A 23,219-nucleotide genomic window follows, 5' to 3' on the forward strand; every position below is an offset into this window, starting at 1 on the left:
CCTCTTGCTCTATGTGGGAATTCAGGGACACTGCCGGTGCCCCTGATGACCACGTGTGCCAGAGATGCATCCATCTGCAGCTACTAGCAAACCGCATTGAGGCGCTGGAGCTGCGGGTGGATGGGTTGTTGAGCATTCACGATGCTGAGAGGTTCGTGGATAACACGTTTAGTGAGTTGGTCACACCGCAGGGAAGGGCTGCACAGGAAGATAGGAAATGGGTGACCACCAGGAGGAGCAATAGAAGCAGGCAGGTAGTGCAGGAGACCCCTGTGACCATTCCCCTCTCAAACAGGTATGCCGCTTTGGATACTGTTGAGGGGGATGACTCACCAGGGGAAGGCAGCAGCAGCCAACTTCCTGGCACTGGGGGTGCTCCTGCTGCCCAGGAAGGGGGGAAAAAGAGTGGGAGAGCAATAGTGGTAGGGGATTCTATAGTAAGGGGAACAGATAAGCGTTTCTGTGGCCGTAGACGTGAATCCAGGATGGTTTGTTGCCTCCCTGGTGCCAGGGTCAAGGATATCACTGAGCGGCTGCAGGGCATTCTGGAGGGGGAGGGTGAACAGCCAGAGGTCGTGGTCCACATTGGTACCAACGACATAGGTAAAAAGAGGGATGAGGTCCTGCAGCAAGAATTTAGGGAGCTAGGTGAAGGATTAAAGAGCAGGACCTCAAAGGTTGTAATCTCTGGATTACTCCCGGTGCCACGTGCTAGTGAGTATAGGAATGGGAAGATAGAACAGATGAATGCGTGGCTAAAGGGATGGTGCAGGAGGGAGGGCTTTAGTTTCCTGGATCACTGGGTCTGCTTCTGGGAAAGGTGGGACTTGTACAAGTCGGATGGTTTACACCTGAACCAGAGGGGAACCAATATCCTTGCGGGGAGGTTTGCTAGCACTGCTGGGGGGGGTTTAAACTAACTTGGCAGGGGGATGGGGTACAGAGTGGAGCTATAGCAGGGGGTGATTTACAGCCAAATTCAGAGAAAAAAACAAGGCAGAGCAAATATGCGAAGTCAAAAGGGAATATGGCAGGGCTGGAAGGCATTTATTTTAATGCAAGGAGTCTTGCAAATAAGGTGGACGAACTGAAGTTGTTGTTGAACACATGGGAGTACGATATTGTTGCTATCACGGAGACATGGTTGAGGGAGGGTCAGGACTGGCAGCTCAATATTCCGGGGTATAGAATCTTCAGGCGAGACAGAGGGGGGTGTAAAAGGGGAGGGGGTGTTGCAATATTAATTAAGGAGTCAATTACTGCTGTAAGGAGGGATGATATATTAGCGGGTTCCTCTAATGAGGCCATATGGGTAGAACTTAAAAACAAAAAGGGGGCAAGCACTTTGCTGGGAGTGTACTATAGGCCCCCAAACAGTCAGGGGGAGATAGAGGAACAGATATGTAGGCAAATCTCAGAAAAGTGCGAAAATAATAGGGTAATAATAATGGGGGATTTCAACTTCCCCAATATAAATTGGGATAGTCAGAGTGTGAAAGGCTTAGAGGGTGCAGAATTCTTAAAGTGCATCCAGGAGAGCTTTTTGAGCCAACATGTAGAAAGTTCTACAAGAGAGGGGGCGATACTGGACCTAATTCTGGGGAATGTAGCCGGGCAAGTGGTGGAAGTGTCAGTAGGAGAGCATTTTGGCGATAGTGACCATAATTCGGTGAGATTTAAGGTGGTCATGGAAAAAGACAAAGACGGCCCGGAAATAAGGGTTCTAAATTGGGGGAAGGCCGATTTTAATATGATAAGGCAGGATCTGGCCAAAGTGGACTGGGAGCAGCTACTTATAGGAAAATCCACATCAAGACAGTGGGAGACTTTCAGAAGGGAAATAGAGAGAGTACAACGCCAACATGTTCCTGTAAAGGTCAAGGGTGGGACCAACAAGCAAAGGGAACCTTGGATGACAAGGGATATACAAAAATACATTAGAAATAAAAGGGGGGCTTTTGGCAGTTACAAAAGACTAAAGACGGAAGAAGCCCTAGAGGAGTATAAAAAGTGCAGGGGCATACTTAAAAAAGAAATTAGGAGGGCGAGGAGGGGCCATGAAATAACACTGGCGAGCAAAATAAAGGAAAATCCTAAGATGTTTTATAAGTATATTAAGGGCAAGAGGATAACCAGGGAAAGGGTAGGGCCCATTAGGGACCAAAGTGGCAATCTGTGTGTAGAGCCAGATGATGTAGGTGGGGTTTTAAATGAATTTTTTGCATCTGTGTTCACTATGGAGAGAGACGATGCAGACATAGAAATCGGGCAAGGGGACTGTGACATACTTGAACATATTAGCATCGAGAGGGAGGAGGTGCTAGCGGTTTTAGCAGGCCAAAAAGTGGATAAATCCCCAGGCCCGGACGAGATGTATCCCAGGCTGCTGTGGGAGGCAAAGGAGGAGATTGCAGGGGCTCTGACACAAATTTTCAGAACCTCTCTGGCCACAGGGGATGTACCAGAGGACTGGAGAACAGCTAATGTAGTACCATTATACAAGAAGGGTAGCAGGGATAAACCAGGGAATTACAGGCCAGTGAGCCTAACATCTGTGGTAGGGAAATTATTGGAAAAAATTCTGAGGGACAAAATTAGTCTCCACTTGGAGAGGCAAGGATTAATCGGGGATAGTCAGCATGGCTTTGTCAAGGGTAAATCATGTCTGACAAATCTGATTGAATTTTTCGAGGGGGTGACTAGGGGGGTGGATGAGGGAAATGCTGTGGATGTGGTTTACATGGACTTCAGTAAAGGTTTTGACAAAGTCCCGCATAGGAGACTGGTCAAGAAGGTAAGAGCCCATGGGATCCAGGGTGCCTTGGCGCGTTGGATCCTAAACTGGCTGAGTGGCAGGAGGCAGAGGGTGATGGTCGAAGGATGCTTTTGTGACTGGAAGCCTGTGTCCAGTGGGGTACCTCAGGGATCGGTGCTGGGTCCCTTGTTGTTTGTGATCTACATAAATGATTTGGATGAGAATGTAAAAGGTATGATCAGTAAGTTCGCAGATGACACGAAAATTGGTGGGGTGGTAAATTGCGAGGAGGAAAGCCTCAGGCTACAGGACGATATAAACGGGTTGGTCAGATGGGCGGAAAAGTGGCAAATGGAATTTAACCCTGAAAAGTGTGAGGTGATGCATTTTGGATGGACAAATAAGGCAAGGGAATACACAATGAGTGGTAGGACCCTAGGAAGTACAGAGGGTCAGAGGGACCTTGGTGTACATGTACATAGATCTCTGAAAGCAGCGGAACAGGTAGATAAGGTGGTTAAAAAGGCATATGGGATACTTGCCTTCATTAGCCGAGGCATAGAATATAAGAGCAGGGAGGTTATGATGGAGCTGTACAAAACGCTGGTGAGGCCACAGCTGGAGTACTGTGTGCAGTTCTGGTTGCCTCACTATAGGAAGGATGTGATTGCTTTGGAGAGGGTGCAGAGAAGATTCACCAGGATGTTACCTGGGATGGAGCGCCTCAGCTATGAAGAAAGACTAAACAGGCTGGGGTTGTTTTCCTTGGAGCAAAGAAGGCTGAGGGGGGACCTGATTGAGGTGTACAAAATGATGAGGGGCATAGATAGGGTAGATAAAGTGGAACTTTTCCCCTTAGTAGGGGGGTCAATAACAAGGGGGCATAGATTCAGGGTAAGGGGCAGGAGATTTAGAGGGGATTCGAGGAGGAACTTTTTCACCCAGAGGGTGGTTGGAATCTGGAACTCACTGCCTGAAAGGGTGGTAGAGGCAGGAACCCTCACAACATTCAAGAAGCATTTGGATGAGCACTTGAAATGCCATTGCATACAAGGCTATGGACCAAATGCTGGAAAATGGGATTAGACAGGACAGGGGTGGATGGGCGGCGCGGACACGATTGGCCGAAGGGCCTCTTTCTGTGCTGTAAAACTCTATGGCCTAGAAATTGGGTTTTGGCTTAGCCAGGGCTTTAGCGCCGGAAGTTAGTGCCGGCGCTAAGCCCCCTGCGCGCGCCAAAAATTCAGTAGCGCCGCGCCCAAACGGCTACCGGCGCTACTGAAGGGTCTTAGCGCCTGGAAAAGGGTGCTAACTGCCGTTTAGCGCCGCAATTCCGGCGCTGCGGCACCCGATGCGGTGCGGCAGGCTGGGGAAGTGCAGGCCTCCTCCTTCCGTTAAGGAGGAGCTGCCTGCACCCGGCCGCGGCCCGCGCAAATCTGTTTAAAAATGAGCCCGGCACCTCGGACAAGTGCCGGGCTTGCATCTGTTCCGGTGGGGGGGGGGAGAAGTCCGGGGAGGGAGCTGCGGGCAGGCGGCTGGCGGGAAAACGGCCGGCCGCCGCGGGGCCTTTAATGCGCCGGCGCAAACACATGTTGGACTCTGTTGCCAGAGTCTTAGTTGCGGCTGCCACAGGCGAGGCGGCCGCAACTGAATTTCGGCGCTGGGGCCCGTTGGCATGGCAACCGGGACGCTGCGCACACCGATGACGTCATCGGTGCCGGCGCAGCGCTACCGGTGCAACGCCGCTTTAGGGCCCCAGGGAATTTTTCAACTGACGATAACTCTGGCGCTAGTCCCTCTAGCGCCTCAAAAGCGGCGCTAAGGCTAGTGAATTTCTAGGCCTATGACTCTATGGCCGAGAAATTGAGTTGGCGCCGCGCCAGGGCTTTAGCGCCGGAAATTTAGCGCCGGCGCTAAGTCCCTCTGCGCGCGCCAAAAATTCAGTAGCGCCGCGCCCAGACGGCTGCCGGCGCTACTGGCGGGCGTGAGCGCCTCCCAATGGGCGCTGACTGCCACATTGCGGCGCTAATCCGGCGCTGCGGGACCCGATGCGGTGCGGCAGGCTGGGGAAGTGCAGGCCTCCTCCTTCAGTTAAGGAGGAGCTGCCTGCACCCGCCCGCTGTCCGTTCAAATATTGAAAAAAATGAGCCCGGCACCTCGGACAAGTGCCGGGCTTGCAGGCCAGACGCATCTGTTCCGCGGGGGGGGGGTGGAGGAGTCCGGGGAGGGAGGTGCGGGCAGGCGGCCGGCGGGAAAGCGGCCGGCCGCCGCGCGACCTTAATGCGCCGGCTCTAACTCGGGGAAGACTCGGTTGAAAAAATCTTAGTTGCGGCTGCCACGGGCAAGGCGGCCGCAACTCAATTTCGGTGCTGGGGCCCGTCACCACGGCAACCGGGACGCTGCGCACACCGATGACGTCATCGGTGCCGGCGCAGCGCAACCGGTCTACCGCCGATTCTAGGGCCCCAGGGAATTTCTAAACTGGCCATAACTCCAGCGCTAGGCCCTCTAGCGCCTCAAATGCGGCGCTAAGGCTACTCAATTTCTAGGCCTATGACTCTATCACGCTGCCAATCTCAATACACCATCCCATCACACTGCCAAACTCAATACACCATCCCATCACACTGCCAAACTCAATACACCATCCCATCACACTGCCAAACTCTATAGACCATCACATCACACTGCCAATCTCAATACCCCGTCCCATCACACTGACAAACTCAATACACCGTCCCATCACATTGCCAAACTCAATACACCACCCCATCACACTGCCAAACTCAATACACCGTCCCATCACACTGAAAAACTCAATAAACCATCACATCACACTGCCAAACTCAATAAACCATCCCATCACACTGCCAAACTAAATACACCATCCCATCACACTGCCAAACTCAATACACCACCCTATCACACTGCCAATCTCAATACACCATCCCATCACACTGCCAAACTCAATACACCATCCCATCACATGGACAAACTCAATACACCATCCCATCACACTGCCAAACTCAATACACCATCCCATCACATGGACAAACTCAATACACCATCCCATCACACTGCCAAACTCAATACACCATCCCAACACACTGCCAAACTCAATACACGGTCCCATCACACTGCAAAACTCAATACACCATCCCATCACACTGCCAAACTCAATACACCATCCCATGACACTGCCAAACTCAATACACCATCCCATCACACTGCCAAACTCAATACACCATCCCATCACACTGCCAAACTCAATACACCATCCCATCACACTGCCAAACTCAATACACCATCCCATCACACTGCCAAACTCAATACACCATCCCATCACACTGCCAAACTCAATACACCATCCCAACACACTGCCAAACTCAATACACCATCCCATGACACTGCCAAACTCAATACACCATCCCATCACACTGCCAAACTCAATACACCATCCCATCACACTGCCAAACTCAATACACCATCCCATCACACTGCCAAACTCAATACACCATCCCAACACACTGCCAAACTCAATACACCATCCCATCACACTGCCAAACTCAATACACCATCCCATGACACTGACAAACTCAATACACCATCCCATCACACTGACAAACTCAATACACCATCCCATCGCACTGCCAAACTCAATACAACATCCCATCACACTGCCAAACTCAATACACGGTCCCATCACACTGCCAAACTCAATACAACATCCCATCACACTGCCAAACTCAATACACGGTCCCATCACACTGCCAAACTCAATACACCATCTCATCACACTGCCAAACTCAATACACCATCCCATCACATGGACAAACTCAATACACCATCCCATCACACTGCCAAACTCAATACACCATCCCATCATATGGACAAACTCAATACACCATCCCATCACACTGCCAAACTCAATACACCATCCCAACACACTGCCAAATTCAATACACGGTCGCATCACACTGCCAAACTCAATACACCATCCCATCACACTGCCAAACTCAATACACCATCCCATGACACTGCCAAACTCAATACACCATCCCATGACACTGCCAAACTCAATACACCATCCCATCACACTGCCAAACTCAATACACCATCCCATCACACTGCCAAACTCAATACACCATCCCATCACACTGCCAAACTCAATACACCATCCCAACACACTGCCAAACTCAATACACCATCCCATCACACTGCCAAACTCAATACACCATCCCATGACACTGCCAAACTCAATACACCATCCCATCACACTGCCAAACTCAATACACCATCCCATCACACTGCCAAACTCAATACACCATCCCATCACACTGCCAAACTCAAGACACCATCCCAACACACTGCCAAACTCAATACACCATCCCATCACACTGCCAAACTCAATACACCATCCCATGACACTGCCAAACTCAATACACCATCCCATCACACTGCCAAACTCAATACACCATCCCATCACACTGACAAACTCAATACACCATCCCATCGCACTGCCAAACTCAATACAACATCCCATCACACTGACAAACTCAATACACCATCCCATCACACAGACAAACTCAATACACCATCCCAACACACTGCCAAACTCAATACACCATCCCATCACACTGCCAAACTCAATACACCATCCCATCACACAGACAAACTCAATACACCATCCCATCACACTGCCAAACTCAATACACCATCCCATCACACTGCCAAACTCAATACACCATCCCATCACACGGACAAACTCAATACACCATCCCATCACACTGCCAAACTCAATACACCATCCCATCACACTGCTAAACTCAATACACCATCCCATCACACTGCCAAACTCAATACACCATCCCATCACACTGCCAAACTCAATACACCATCACATCACACTGCCAAACTCAATACACCATCACATCACACTGATAAACTCAATACAGCATCCCATCACACTGATAAACTCAATACACCATCCCATCACACGGACAAACTCAATACACCATCCCATCACACTGCCAAACTCAATACACCATCCCATCACACTGCCAAACTCAATACACCATCCCATCACACTGCTAAACTCAATACACCATCCCATCACACTGCCAAACTCAATACACCATCCCATCACACTGCCAAACTCAACGCACCATCCCATCACACTGCCAAACTCAATACACCATCACATCACACTGATAAACTCAATACAGCATCCCATCACACTGCCAAACTCAATACACCATCCCATCACACTGATAAACTCAATACACCATCCCATCACACTGCCAAACTCAATACACCATCCCAACACACTGCCAAACTCAATACACCATCCCAACACACTGCCAAACTCAATACACCATCCCATCTCACTGCCAAACTCAATACACCATCCCAACACACTGCCAAACTCAATACACCATCCCAACACACTGCCAAACTCAATACACCATCCCATCACACTGCCAAACTCAATACACCATCCCATCACACTGCCAAACTCAATACACCAGCCCATCACACTGCCAAACTCAATACATCATCCCATCACACTGCCAAACTCAATACACCATCCCATCACACTGCCAAACTCAATACACCATCCCATCTCACTGATAAACTCAATACACCATCCCAACACACTGCCAAACTCAATACACCATCCCATCACACTGCCAAACTCAATACACCATCCCATCACACTGACAAACTCAATACACCATCCCATCACACTGCCAAACTCAATACACCATCCCATCACACTGACAAACTCAATACACCATCCCATCTCACTGACAAACTCAATACACCATCCCATCACACTGACAAACTCAATACACCATCCCATCACACTGCCAAACTCAATACACCATCCCAACACACTGCCAAACGCAATACACCATCCCAACACACTGCCAAACTCAATACACCATCCCATCACACTGCCAAACTCAATACACCATCCCAACACACTGCCAAACTCAATACACCATCCCATCACACTGCCAAACTCAATACACCATCCCAACACACTGCCAAACAGAATATATATATATATTTTTTTTTAAACTCTAATTTTTGAAATTCTGAACTAAAACTAGAAAATGCTGGCAATATGGCCAATCAACATCTATACAGAGAAAATAGAGGTTATGATTGCTCATCCAAACTAAAGACTGAAATGACCAGACTTTTTAGTAGGGCTAGAAGAAAGAAATCTGAGACAAAAAATGAAGATTGGATAATTTAAAAGGGTTAAGGGATCCACGGCTGCAATTTACATGGGGACAAATGATTTATGGAAAAAGGAGTCTCCTATAATGAAGCAGCCCATGCTGATGATTCTTTATAGCCAACATGCTGTAATTAATTTCAGCTCTATTACACATTGATAATCACACCTTTGCTGTTTTTTTCCAAATTAATGAGTTCCTCAGTAAGCTTCAACACATCAGGCTACTTCTCCTGACAAGTGACAGGTGATATTTATGCCATATTACTGCTAGGTAAAGAGCAGCTCAAACAAGAGAAAACCCAACCATTTCCCACTGATCTTCAATGGCACCGCAATTGTCAAGTCTCTCACTGTCAATAGCTTGGGTATCACCAATGACCAGAAGCTTAACTGGGCCAGCATACCAACACTGTGGCTACAGGAACAGGGCAGATGCTGTGTCATGTGTGATGAATGGCTTACCTCCTGACCCCTCGAATCCTCTTCACCATCTCCAAGGCTCAGGCCAGGAGTGTGGTGAAATACTCAGCACTCACCTGAAAGGGTTACAGCAGCAACAGCACTCAAGAAACTCGACACCATCCAGAACAGAGCAGTTCGCTTAGTCGGTGCCCCTGCCATTGGACTCAATTATTGTTGCACTGTGGCTGCAGTATGAACAATCAACAGGATCCACTGCAGCAGCTCACCATGGTTACTTTGGCAGCACCTCCCTCCCCTGTGACCTCCACCACTGGGAAGGACAAGAGCAGTAATGACGTGAGAACATCATTGCCTTCCAGTCACACACCATCACTGGGTCAATATTCTTGAATTCCCTACCTAACAGCATTTTGAGAGCTCCATCAACAGAAGGACAGCAGTGGTTCAAGGATAAGACCCACTAGTCAGGGAACCTAGGGATGGGCAATAAAAGCAACCTTTTCAGAGTCGCCCACATCTCAAAAACAAATTTTAAAAAATCATGTCTCCTAAGTGGTGTCCAGGTTATTGTTTCAGGTTTCCTATCAACCATGAAGAGGGCTGCTGATTGGAACAGTAGCACCATGGATTTCAATATCTGGTTACAAAGGTGGGCAAAGAAAAAGAAGATTCCATTTGTTGACTATTGGAGCCAGCTTATTGGAAGGACGGGTCTCTTCATTAAGGCTGGGATTCACCTGAGCAACGTAGGTGTACAACTTTGCGCTGCCAATGTGGAAGAAGCACTGAGGGTTTATTCAAACTACCTCTCAGGGATTATAACAGAAGCAATAGACTCTCGGACAGGGAAAAGTATAAAAAGCAGTCAGAGTCATTAAAAATAAATATTAGACAACCTAAAGTAAATTTAGAAAGAGCGATAGCTGAACATAGCTAGAATAATAGGGACGCATTTTTGCCCATGTTGATTAGAGAACAAATAGAACTGTTGTAGGGTGACTTGGGCAGAAATATAGATGAAGACAAGGCGTGGCAGAAGAGTTAGACAAATACTTTGTATCATAGAGCGCTACAATATAGGAAGAAGTGCAGAAACTGCAGACGTACATTGAGCATGGTTCGGCTGAAGGTTTCGGTTAACAATATAGAAGTCAGTACTAATATCTGTATATTATGAATTTATTCTGTGTGATACATGGTTTAGATTAGGTCATTAGGACTCTGCAGGCCAAAGCTAAGCAAGCAGTATGTGTCAGTTTAAGGCAATTTAAGAAGCATTAAAGGATCTGTGTAAAGAATTATGGCCTAGGTTGGAGACAATCATGTCTAGGCTTAAGTTGCTATTATCCTGGAAAAAATGTAAATACTCACGCAAAATTATCTTCTCTTTATGAGATCGTCTGCATTCCGGTTGCAGTTATACACATAGTTGTGCAGAATTTGGGGATAGACTATCACATGGATGGGCATAGGTGACAGGAAGGAAGAGAGACTTGGGATTCAGCATTAACCACTTCCTAAAGGTTTAAGTGCAGTGTCAGGTAGCTGTGGCAAAGCAAACATGGTCCTGAGTCGTACTGCCAAGCCCATTCAGGCCTGTATAAAACGAGGGCCACAGTAATGGGGTTAGAAGACTTTGATAAGACCTTGCCTGGAGTATTGTGCACCATTTGGTCCCCCCACCTCAAGAAGGACATTCTTAGCTCTAGCGAAGACGCAGAGGAGGGCAACGAGGATAATCCGTGGCCTAAGTGTTGTGGTATGAGTATATTTACGGGAATAATGGGATCTTGTGGTGAGTGTGCAAACGTTTTATGGCAGTTGTGTGTGGGGAACTGGTGACAGGTAGGTTTGTGTCTCGGGGGATGCCACTTTCCCACTTGCCGATATGGTTTTAACATTCAATATTCATGTTTAGATGCAAAAGATTCAGCCTTTGGACTCTCAGTATCTGGAACTGAAGTCCTAAATTCATCCCTACTAGCTATACTCCTGCTGACAGAGAATGAGAAATACTGGGATTTAGAAAGAGTTTACTTAAATTAGGGACATTGCTATGGATTTATTTATATCACATTCATATAGATGGCTGAAGTTTGTTTAGATGTGAGAACAGTCATCAATTCTCTTTAACCAGGTAAATGTGTGCCTAGGATTCCTTTGCAATGTGCAGGTTGAACAAGTAAACAGCTGCCATGCTAGTGTGATTGTATACAAAGAATCTAAGCACAATGTATCACTGGCAATGTCGATCATTACTCAGATACATTTAGAAACTAGTATTTCCACTGCCTCTGGGTCTATTTACATTAAATTGCTGCACTTGGGCAGAAAATCACACTACACACAATGACTTTCGAAATTTACCCATCCACGGTAAAAGGATTAGAAGTGAGTTGAGGAGAAATTTCCCCCCCCAGAGAGTAGTGGGGGTCTGGAACTCGCTGCCTAAAAGGGTGGTAGAGGCAGAAACCCTCAACACTCTTAAATAGTACTTGGATATGCACTTGAAGTGCCGTAACCTACAAGACTACGCACCAAGAGCTGGAAAGTGGAATTAGGTTGGATAGCTCTTTTCCGGCCGGCACAGACATGATGGGCCGAATGGCCTCCTTCTGTGCCGCAAAATTCTATGATTCTATGATTGCAAGATGAAGCACCTACCCTAATTGAATGATTAGAATATACAGAATATTTTCCATTGAACTGTCACCACAGAGGGTAACTTTCAGTTTCAGTGGGGGGCAGAAAGCAGGCATAGTGGATCATCTGCCCATTATATGCCCAGGCCAGATTATCCTTTCCATGACTTTAATATACAGCTCTTTCAAAGAGCCAGCACAGGCACGATGGGCTGAATGGCCTCTTTCTAGGCTGTATCATTCTATGATTCTATAATCTGCTACTACCCATTTTCCGCCCTCACTAAAAGTAAAAATTACCCTCGCACGTGTAATTATGATCAAAGTGACATGTCTACTTATTAATTACTCTAAAATCACCTGGATTGGGAATAAATGTTATGTAACACGATCTCCATTTTATTGAGACCTACATTTCCCATAAACTGCACTGTATTTAAATAGAAGTGGCTAAGTGATGACTGTGACAAAAATGAAGCAATTTAGTTGATTGTTTTTAGTTTTGTCATGGTGCAGAAGGGTTAAAACTAGTTTTGCTCACAGAAGACTGTTCCAGTTCATTTTGTTGCAATTATTAGTCAATTTGTCTCAAAAAAAGGAGACCATGAGAAGATAAATCATTCAATTCAAATACAAACATGCTGTGTGATTTGTTCAATTATGTGTTTGATTGGCAGCTTTTTTGAAAACAAAAGGAAATTTTTTCAAAAATCTATAATTATTTATCAGCTCATTTGTTTTCAAATCAATGAGTCCAACTAGGGCCTTTGAAGAGACTTGAGTTTGTCTGAAAGCATCAAAGAATGTTAGTTAAGGCAGATAATTAACTCAGTTAATGAAAAAGAAAAAATATCACTCGGTAAAAATAAAATTATAGGTTAGGATAGAGGTTGCAATCTATCACAACAAGGAAATAGCTATATTTAACTACTGTAAAAATATATGCAAGTACTATAAAAAATATAAAGTTTCCGCTACTATTTGTTTTTTCTTTTACAGTTTAATAAATAAGTTTGATAGTTATATCAGGAATTTCTCGGGAGTTCTGCTAATCAGTTGCTGTAGCTTTGGCAGAAGAACGATGGGCTGAATGGCTTCCTTCTGTACTGTAAATTTCTATGATTCTATAACAGTGGCAACCCCAGAAAGGTGCTTAAAACAGGGTTTCCGCTGATCTTCCAGGAGAATCCCAAAGAAATTCCCAGCATTAAAGCCTCAAACAAGGTCTAACATAGTGTTAGACTCATCTTCCGATTGGGCACTTTACAGCCTTCCAGACTCAATATCAAGTTCAACAATTTCAGATCATAACCTCGGCCCCCATTACATTTTTACATATATTTTTTATCCACATCTTTGTTTTGGCCCTCCCCCTCTTTTTTTCTCTCCCACATGGCAGCTGTCTCCCATTCTGCCAACGCATTTCACACCTAATCTAGAGCCGTCTTTTGTCTCCACTAGTCCTATCACCATCTCGTCTGGTTTTGAATACCTCTTAATGTCTCTTCACTTCTCTTTTGTTCTCTCCCAGCCCCCAAACTGGCCTTTTAATCTGTTTCATTTCCTGTGCTTTTTCAGTCTTGACAAAGGGTTTTGACCTGAAACATTGACTCTATTTCTCTCTCCACGGATGTTACCTGGCTTGCTGAGTTTCTCCAGCATTTTCTGTTGTTATTTCTAACATAGTGTTATTCTGCCACCTTCTGAAAACAAGGCGGATGTGGTGCAGGTACGAGATAGAACCAATAGCTGAGATAATCTGAAAATGAGTTTTTGTTTGTTACCTAGATGTCATGCAAAGTGTTAAACACTCTCTGGGACACAGGGAGCATGGGCTCATCTATGAGACTGGTCTGAAACATGGAGGGCAAATAATATCTTGAGTAGAAAAGATGAAAGAAGCCATAAAACTTGGATTCACACAGTACAGTGCAAGTTGCATTCAAAAGCCTTCTGCTTTGGAGGAGTTGACCTTAGTTATCCAAGTTGAATAGAATTAATAAGATCTAACCTGGAAAGGTAATCCCAGATATGATAACCAGGTCACAGGATTACATCAAGAGGATTTGAATCATCTCCAAGCAAAACAAGAGTTGAAATATCATCACAAATTGTGCATTCTTTTGTCAGTTGGGTACCAGATATTTGAGAAATGGCAGATTCCACGGGTTCGAGAAATGAAAAGGAAATTGGCCATTTAAGGTGAACTTGGGTTCACTACTGTTATTCAAGTCATGGCTAACTCTGGAAATAAATATTTCTGCAGCAGCTGCAGTTCATTAACTAGTGAATGATGTGCAAAAAGCACTACACGGGTGGTTATTTTGGCATAATGTGACACTAGTTTCTCAAATGCACCAAGTCCCATTCATCCATCACCTCTGTGCTCACTGACCTGCATTGGCTCCCAATTCACCTATTCCTCTAACCTCCTCCAGCCCTACAATCCTCCAAGAACTCTGCGTTTCTCCAACTCTAGCCTCTTGTGCAACCACTATTACCTTCTCCCCACCATTGGTGGCCGGGCCTTCAGCCATCTAGGCCCTAAGCTCTGGAATTTCCTCCCTAAACCTCTCTGCCTCTCCCTCCTCTTTAGATGCTCCTTAGAACCTACCTCTTTGACAAAGCTTTTAGTCACCCCGTCCTAATAACTCCTTCTTTGGCTCGGTGTCAATTTTTGTCTGATTATCCTCCTATGGCGATTTTTCTATGTTAAAGGCGCTATACAAATGCAAGTTGTTGATGAAGTATCCGTGAGATTTATATTAAAGTTAAAGCAAGTCAGCTCAAAATGTTCCCTTGTTAAGATGTCTCAGCTTTAATGTTAAACATTTCTCCTTCTCATTTATGTGCAAATATATAAACAACTTGCCTGGATGACTGCAGCTCCAACAACACTTAAGAAGCTTGACATCATCCAGGACAAAGCAGCCCGGCTGATTGGCACCCCATCCACCACCTTAAATATTCACTCCCTCCACCACCAGCACACCTTGGCTGCTGTGTGTACCATCTACAAGATGCACTGCAGCAACTCGCCAAGGCTTCTTCGACAGCGCTTCCCACACCCGCAACCTCTGCCACCTAGAAGGACAAATGCAGCAAGTGCATGAGAACACCACCACCTCCAAGTTCTCTTCCAAGTCACACACCATCCCGACTTGGAAATATATCACCGTTCCTTCATCGTTGCTGGGTCAACTTCTGGAACTCCCTACCTAACAGCACTGTGGGAGTACCTTCACCACAAGGACTGCAGTGGTTCAAGAAGGCGGCTCACCACCACCTTCTCAAGGGCAATTAGGGATGGGCAATAAATGCTGGCCTTGCCAGCGATGCCCACATCTTGTGAATGAATTTTAAAAAAATACAAAATTCAGTCTATTAACTTATGAACTCATGCATATTTCATTCTCTTTATATATAGCATCCTCAAATTTAGATACACAACTGGTGAAGTCATTTAAATCTTAATTCAGCCACCCACACTGAGCTGGATAATCTTATTAATCAACTGGTTCTGGTGGGCAAAACCACTAGGATGCATAAAATAAAACCTCCTAAAGCAAACAACCTTTTGAATCATTATTGACTGGGTTTGAGGTCTTGCTTTAAAATATTTACAGGAAACTTTCGTTTAAACGAAGGTTAAATCTCCGGAATGCTCTATCCACCGGCAAAATTCAGGAGTCGGTTCAGATAACTTTTTTTACTTTTCGTTGCTTTTTTTCTCCATTCCTGGCTCTGCAAGCGTCTAGCTGAAGCTGTTGCTTAGCTACAGAGAAGCTTGCAAGCTGCGCCGACTGTTTTGAGGCTGTTAAGCAACAGGGTTTGTTGCTTCAGACGGAGCTCTGAGCGCCGTATGTTTTAACATTAGCGTTGGTTTCTCCAGCACCAGCTCGGTCCCGTCAGTGCCGGATACCAGAAAGTTTCCTGTACCTTGTTTACATATTCTCAAACCTACCTCAGTGACATCCTGAACGTTTATAGTTTTCTTAGTCTGCGCAACATTTCCTACAATCCCTATGTCCAGTGGAAAAACAATCTCGTGATCTGGATAAACGAAACAGTCTTCCATGACAGCATCCTGGTGGATGTTGAACAGCCTGGTGGCCAGCTCCGCTGTGCCGTTCCTTTGCCGGTACATGAACAGACTCATTCGATCTGCATGGATCAGGAAGCTAAGCCTTTGTAAAGTTTTGAACACCACTTTTTCCATGTTTATGCTCTCCTGCATATCTTGGACAAGAGCAAAGAGAATTTCGCTCTCTTCCACCTGGCTAACTTCCTTGAAAGTCGTGATAGCAACAACGGGGTCAGTCCTCGGCATGATCTGAGCAACAGTTTCTGGACGAAGCTTTTTCTCGAAGTACTGCTTGGTAAATGCAGGATTAGTGTCCAGGAATTTTGCCACATCTTCCTTGTTCATTTTGGTGACTTCTGTCTGTTTGTACCACCAATTCTGAAGAATTCAGGTGACTGTGGTATACCAGGTTCACAATATCCGCACCAGATCTAGCTCATTGTAGGACCTGTGCAAACACAGAGGCTGCTTTGCTCATATTCTACTGTCATCAGCAAAGTATTTTTCTAATACTGTTGAAGGTGAACTGTTGCGTGTGTAGGTTGTCTCAGAGAAACCTGATCAAGTGTCATGTGACACAGTAGCAGCCAGTCCTCGTCCCATGCTAACGCCTCTTACCAGATTTGTAAGTAAAGAAGATCCTTTCTAGAGTGATTCATTCTGGCCAGCCTTTATGTTGCGTCAGTGGAGGTATATTTGAACTATAAACTTATCTCTATGGTCTTGTTATTGTATCTGTTGGCGTTTCCTATTGTACTAGCCAAAGCACATCTAAGAAGCTCTTTTCATTCTTATTAAATGTACTCTTAGGTCTAATCTCCTATTACCAGAGAGATTATCTTATTATTTCTACACTAATAAAAAACACGAGCCCGAAAGAAATCAAGACGACTAGCTGTAACTTTTCTTCACCAGATTGCAGTGCTAATGCACAGCACTATTATTTTAATTTGTAATTGTTCTGTTAACTTGCTTACATGGAAGTATGTGTTTCATGCAGAAGTATTAAGTGATTTATTATTAAGTTAATGGATGAATTTAGGTGCAGAATAACAGAAAGCAAACCAAAGGAGGGTGTGGACGCAGGATAGACAGTATACCTCAGACTAGGTATTTATGCTGCAGCTGTCATTACATCCAATCACAAAACAATAGGAACCATTACCTGGAAATTCGTTTGCACCCGATTTTGGGCACAAACCCAGTGGCAACCGCGAACTGCCACGCCAAAACTGACGCAAAATTGGTCCTCTAGCATCATCAGGACACGCTGCCCGATCCAATTTCTAGGCCCATATCTGGTAATGCTCCGTATCTTTCATTAGCACTTCAAAAATGGAAGTATTTTTAAAGTCTGGACATGATTCTTCTGTAGCATTTTATCTATGAGTTTACACCAAAGGTAGAACGTACGCAAAGTAACATTAAGAGATGTGGATGGCGGAATTTTGGATGAGTTGGAACTCGGGTGGCCAGTGAAGAGAGGATGGGGCAATTTCTAGTGGACAGGCAGCCCATTATATACTCCATCTGATTTTGCTTTCTTAAGCTATCAAAAATGTGGATAAGGATTTCAACAGCAGTGGGGGTGAGGCAGGGTTGGAGCTGAGGTGGCAGTAAGCAGTGTTGGTGATGGATATGAGACACTCTTTCAATGCATACGAAGAATGCTGATTTTATTCATGATCCCGAAATGTAAGGGGGAGGTATCTCAACAATTCCTCTTCTTCCCCCACCCCCCTACAGTGAATACTTTGGACCTGCTGAGTAGGGACACTGCCTTCCTCTGATGTGATGAGATTCTGCTGCAGATGAAGTGCTAACTGTTGGTGCCCATGATGTCACTTGGTAATTTGATATTCTGGCATAAGGAGTGCCACATCAGTCCACCCTGCTTCCTTATTTATTTATTTTGTTAAAATTCGTTTATGGGATCAGGGCGTCGCTGGCAATGCCAGCATTTATTGCCTATCCCTAGTTGCCCTTGAGAAGGTGGTGGTGAGCCACTTTCTTGAACCGCTGCAGTCCGTGTGGTGAAGGTACTCCCACAGTGCTGTTAGGGAGTTCCAGGATTTTGACCCAGCGACGATGAAGGATCGGCGATATGCTTCTAAATCAGGATGGTGTGTGACTTGGAGGGGAACTTGGAGGTGGTGGTGTTCCCATTCGCCTGCTGCCCTGGTCCTTCTAGGTGGAAGAGGTCACAGGTTTGGGAGGTGCTGCTGAAGGAGGCTTGGTGAGTTGCTGCAGTACATCTTGTAGATGGTACACATTGCAGCCATGGTACGCCGGTGGTGGAGGGAGTGAATGTTTAAGGTGGTGGATGGGGTGCCAATCAAGTGGGCTGCTTTGTCCTGGATGGTGTCGAGCTTCTTGAGTGTTGTTGGAGCTGCACTCATCCAGGCAAGTGGAGAGTATTCCATCACACTACTTACTTGTGCCTTGTAGATGGTGGAAAGGCTTTGGGGGAGTCAGGAGGTGAGTCACTCGCCGTAGAATACCTAGCCTCTGACCTGCTCTTGTTGCCACAGTATTTATGTGGCTGGTCCAGTTAAGTTTCTGGTTAATGGTGACCCCTAGGATCCCCTCCTGTAGCCTCCAACCAGGCTCAAAGCCTGTCCACAAGGAGCAAATGAGACACCACAAAGTGTTCAGACATTTCCTTTGAAACAATGAGGCCTTGAAATTACTCTGGAACACTGTACAAATCCTTAAAGCACTTCCCTCTGCTATTTAGCAGGAAGATAGGAACAGGAGTAGACCATTCAGCACTTTGAGCTATTCTGTTAGATCATGGATGATCTGTACATTAATAAGAACATAATATAAGAACATAAGAAATAGGAGCAGGAGTAGGCCATTTGGCCCTTCGAGCCTGTTCCGCCATTCGAGAAGATCATTACTGATCTTCTACCTCATCGCCACTTTCCTGCACTATCCCCATATCCCTTGATTCCCTTTATATTCAAAAATCTATCGATCTCTGTCTTGAATACACTCAACAACTGAGCCTCCACAGCCCTCTGGGGTAGAGAATTCCTGAGATTCACCAGCCTCTCAGTGAATTTCTTTCCCCTCATCTCAGTCCTAAATGGCCGACCCCTTATTCTGAGATTGTGACCCCTGGTCCTAGACTCCCCACCCAGGGGAAACATCCTCCCTGCATCTACCCTGTCAAGCCCTGTAAGAATTTTGTATGTTTCAATGAGATCACCTCTCATTCTTCTAAACTCTAGAGAATACAGGCCTAGTCTACTCAAGCTGTCCTCATAGGACAATGCCCCCATCCCATGAACCAGTCTGGTGAACCTACGTTGCACTCCCTCTATGGCAAGTACTGTATATCCTTACTTAGGTAAGGAGACCAAAACTGTGCATAATAGTCCAGGTGTGGTCTCACCAGGGCTCTATATAATTGCAGTAAGACGTCTTTACTCTTATACTCAAATCCTCTTGTAATAAAGGCCAAAATACCATTTGCTTTCCCAATTGCTTGCTGTACCTGCATGTTAACTTTCAGCGATTCATGTACAAGGACACCCAGGTCCCTCTGAACACCAACATTTCACAATCTCTCACCATTTAAAAAATATTCTGGTTTTCTATTTTTCCTACCAAAGTGGATAAATTCACATTTCTCCACATTATATTCCATTTGCCATGTTCTTGCCCACTCACTTAGCCTGTCTATATCCCCTTGAAGCCTCCTTGCATCCTCCTCACAACTTACATTCCCACCCAGCTTTGTATCATTAGCAAACTTGGATATATTACATTTGGTCCCCTCATTCAAATCATTGATGTGAATAGCTGAGGCCCAAGCACTGATCCTTGCGGTACCCCACTAGTTACAGTCTGCCAACCCGAAAATGACCCATTTATTCCTACTCTGTTTTCTGTCCATTAAGCAATCCTCAATCCATGCCCCCCAATTACCCTCAATCACATGAGCCCTAACTTTGTTTAATACCCTCTTGTGTGGCACCTTATCGAATACCTAATCTGAAAGTTTTCCTCACATTGACTCAGAGTTGTACTGGTATCCACTGTGCTTTTAGAGTTTGGTAGAAAGGCTTTGTCTGAACAGAAATCTCACAACACACCATATCATAGAAATATAGAAGATAGGAGCAGGAGTAGGACATTCGGCCCCTCGAGCCTGTTCCGCAATTTAATGAGATCATGGCTGATCATCCAAACTCAGTACTCTGTCCCTGCTTTCTCCCCATATCCCTTGATCACTTTAGCCTTAAGAAATATATCTAACTCCTTCTTGAATATATTTAATAAGTTGGCCTCAACTGCCTTCTGTGGTAGAGAATTCCACAGGTTCACCACTCTCTGGGTGAAGAAATTCCTCCTTATCTCAGTCCTAAATGGCTTACCCCTTACCCTTAGACTGTGACCCCTGGTTCTGGACTCCCCAACCATCGGGAACATCCTTCCTGCATCTAGTCTGTCTAGTCCTGTTAGAATTTTATAAGTTTCAATGAGATCCCCTCTCATTCTTCTAAACTCTAGCGAATATAAGTCTAATTAACCCAATCTCTCTTCATACGTCATTCTTGCCATCCCAGGTATCAGTCTGGTGAATCTTCGCTGCACTCCCTCCATGGCAAGAACATCCTTCCTCAGATAAGGTGACCAAAACTGCACACAATACTCAAGGTGTGGTCTCACCAAGGCCCTGTACAACTGCAGCAAGACATCCTTGCTCCTGTACTCGAATCCTCTCGCTATGAAGGCCAACATACCATTTGCTTTCTTAACCGCCTGCTGCACCTGCATGCTTACCTTCAGCAACTGGTGCACAAGGACACCCAGGTCTCGTTGCACTTCCCCTTTTCCCAATCTATTGCCGTTCAGATAATAATCTGTCTTCCTGTTTTTGCCACCAAAGTGGATAACCTCGCATTTATCCACATTATACTGCATCTGCCATGCATCTGCCCAATCACCCAACCTGTCCAAGTCTTACTGGAGTTTCTCTGCATCCTCCTCACAGCACACATGCCCACCCAGCTTTGTGTCATCTGCAAACTTGGAGATATTACATCTAGTTCCCTCATCTAGATCAATATATATTGTGAATAGCTGGGGTCCTAGCACCGATCCCTGCGGTACCCCACTAGTCACTGCCTGCCACTCGGAAAAAGACCCGTTTATTCCAACTCTTTGCTTCCTGTCTGCCAACCAGTTCTCTATCCAAGTCAGTACCTTAACCCCAATCCCATGTGCTTTAACTTTGCACGCCAATCTCTTATGTGGGACCTTATCGAAAGCCTTCTGAAAGTCCAAATACACCACGTCCACTGGTTCTCCCTTATCTATTCTATCAGTTACATCCTCAAAAAATTCCAGTAGATTAGTCAAGCATAATTTACCTTTTGTAAATCCATGTTGACTTTGTCCAATCCTGTCACTGTTTTCCAAGTGCTCTGCTATTACATCTTTTATAATGGACTCTAGCATTTTCCCCACAACCGATGTCAGGCTTACCAGTCTATAATTCCCCGTTTTCTCTCTACCACCTTTTTTAAATAGTGGGGTTACATTAGCTACCCTCCAATCCATGGGAACTATTCCAGAGTCTATAGAATTTTGGAAGATGACCAGCAATGCATCTACTATTTCTAGAGCCACTTCCTTAAGTACCCTAGGATGTAGATTATCAGGCCTTGGGGATTTATCGGCCTTCAATGCCGTCAATTTCCCTAACACCATTTCCCTACAAATACTGATTTCATTCAATTCCTCCCTCTCATTAGACCCTATGTTCCCCGACATCTCTGGAAGGTTATTTGTGTCCTCCTTTGTGAAGACAGAACCAAAGTATGTATTTAATTGGTCTGCCATTTCTTTGTTCCCCATTATAAATTCCCCTGATTCTGACTGCAAGGGACCTATGCTTGACTTCACCAATCTTTTTCTCTTCACCACACTTGGATGCTGGATATTATTTATGTTGTTCAATAATGGTAGTGAGATAGTTGATGTGGAATAAATGTGGGGAGACCAAGTTGTAGTCAAACTGGCTTTAATAATTCACTTCTCAACATTAGTGGAGCATAATCTGTCTCTTTAAATTTTCTTTTGTAAAATAGCCCTTAAATACATCTGTCATAAAGATGAAAACATTTTGAAGGTTTGTAATTTTGATTGAGAATAATCTATTGCTCCACTTTATTCACATTTTAAGCTTTTGAATTCATGTATCTGAATCATGTGAGAAAAGCAGAACATCTGCTTTTTAAGGAACTGACATTAAGCTTAGATTTTAACTTGTGGAATAGCAAGTCTTCAAGATGGCAGTGAACTCGGTAAGTCATATAGGCCTGGTGTTAATTAGATATTGAGTAGTTGGGGGCTGATTGACCAGTTGTAACAGGTTAATAGAAAGGTCGTTCAGTGCTTCAGCTTGAGCTGAAGGCACATCTGTGAGCTGGGGAGTGAGAGTAAGGACCTTGAAAACAGGAATTTGGAGAGTGGGAATTAGGTGTAATGGGGAAAGGAGGTGCTAAGTAGATTAGTTTATATTATCTGTAAGTAATATAAAAAAAACTTTCCCTTGTGCTGCCAGTTTTAGGTTTAGTGATGTTCTTCCCACAAGATTTGGGAGTTTCAAGCACCAAGTGTAGACTCAAGTTGTGAGAAGTGTCAAGCTCAAAATATCAGAACTTGAGAAGGAGGTGGAAACAAGTTAACAGATCAGGGAGGGACAGATGTCCTGGAGTGAGAGTTTGAGAGGGTAGTCACACCAATGAGAAGGCAGTGGAGGATGAGATGGGTCATTATCTGAAGGGTAGGGCAAGGTCGGGTACGGTAGCATAGTGGTAATGTTACTGGGCTAGTAATCCAGAGGCCTGGACTAATGATCCAGAGACTGTGAGTTTTAAATCCCACCACGGCAACTGGGGAATTTAAAAATTCAATTAAATAGAATCTGGTAAATAAAAAGCTAGTATCAGTAATGGTGGCCATGAAACTATCGGATTGTCGTAAAAACCCATCTGGTTCACTAATGTCCTTTAGGGAAGGAAATCTGCCGTCCTTACCCGGTCTGGC

At 45.1% G+C, this 23,219-nt stretch overlaps 1 protein-coding gene across 2 annotated transcripts in view; it reads right to left on the reverse strand.

Annotated features, from left to right (window-relative positions):
* The window catches only part of LOC147122603 (rod cGMP-specific 3',5'-cyclic phosphodiesterase subunit beta-like), a 133,614-nt gene extending 116,881 nt beyond the window's left edge, over nucleotides 1-16,733 (reverse strand). The window contains exon 1 of one of the 2 annotated variants that reach the window (XM_086007500.1): nucleotides 16,035-16,733. In XM_086007500.1, coding sequence (XP_085863626.1) covers nucleotides 16,035-16,499 — 465 coding nt within the window. In that variant the 5' untranslated portion in view covers nucleotides 16,500-16,733. The remainder of the gene's footprint in view (nucleotides 1-16,034) is intronic. The other variant, XM_086007509.1, reaches the window with a different exon arrangement.
* Nucleotides 16,734-23,219: the final 6,486 nt, after the last annotated feature.

This window comes from Somniosus microcephalus, chromosome 2 (genome assembly GCF_052327205.1).
Source record: "Somniosus microcephalus isolate GS21.2 chromosome 2, FLI_Smic_1.0, whole genome shotgun sequence".
NCBI classification, from domain to species: domain Eukaryota; kingdom Metazoa; phylum Chordata; class Chondrichthyes; order Squaliformes; family Somniosidae; genus Somniosus; species Somniosus microcephalus.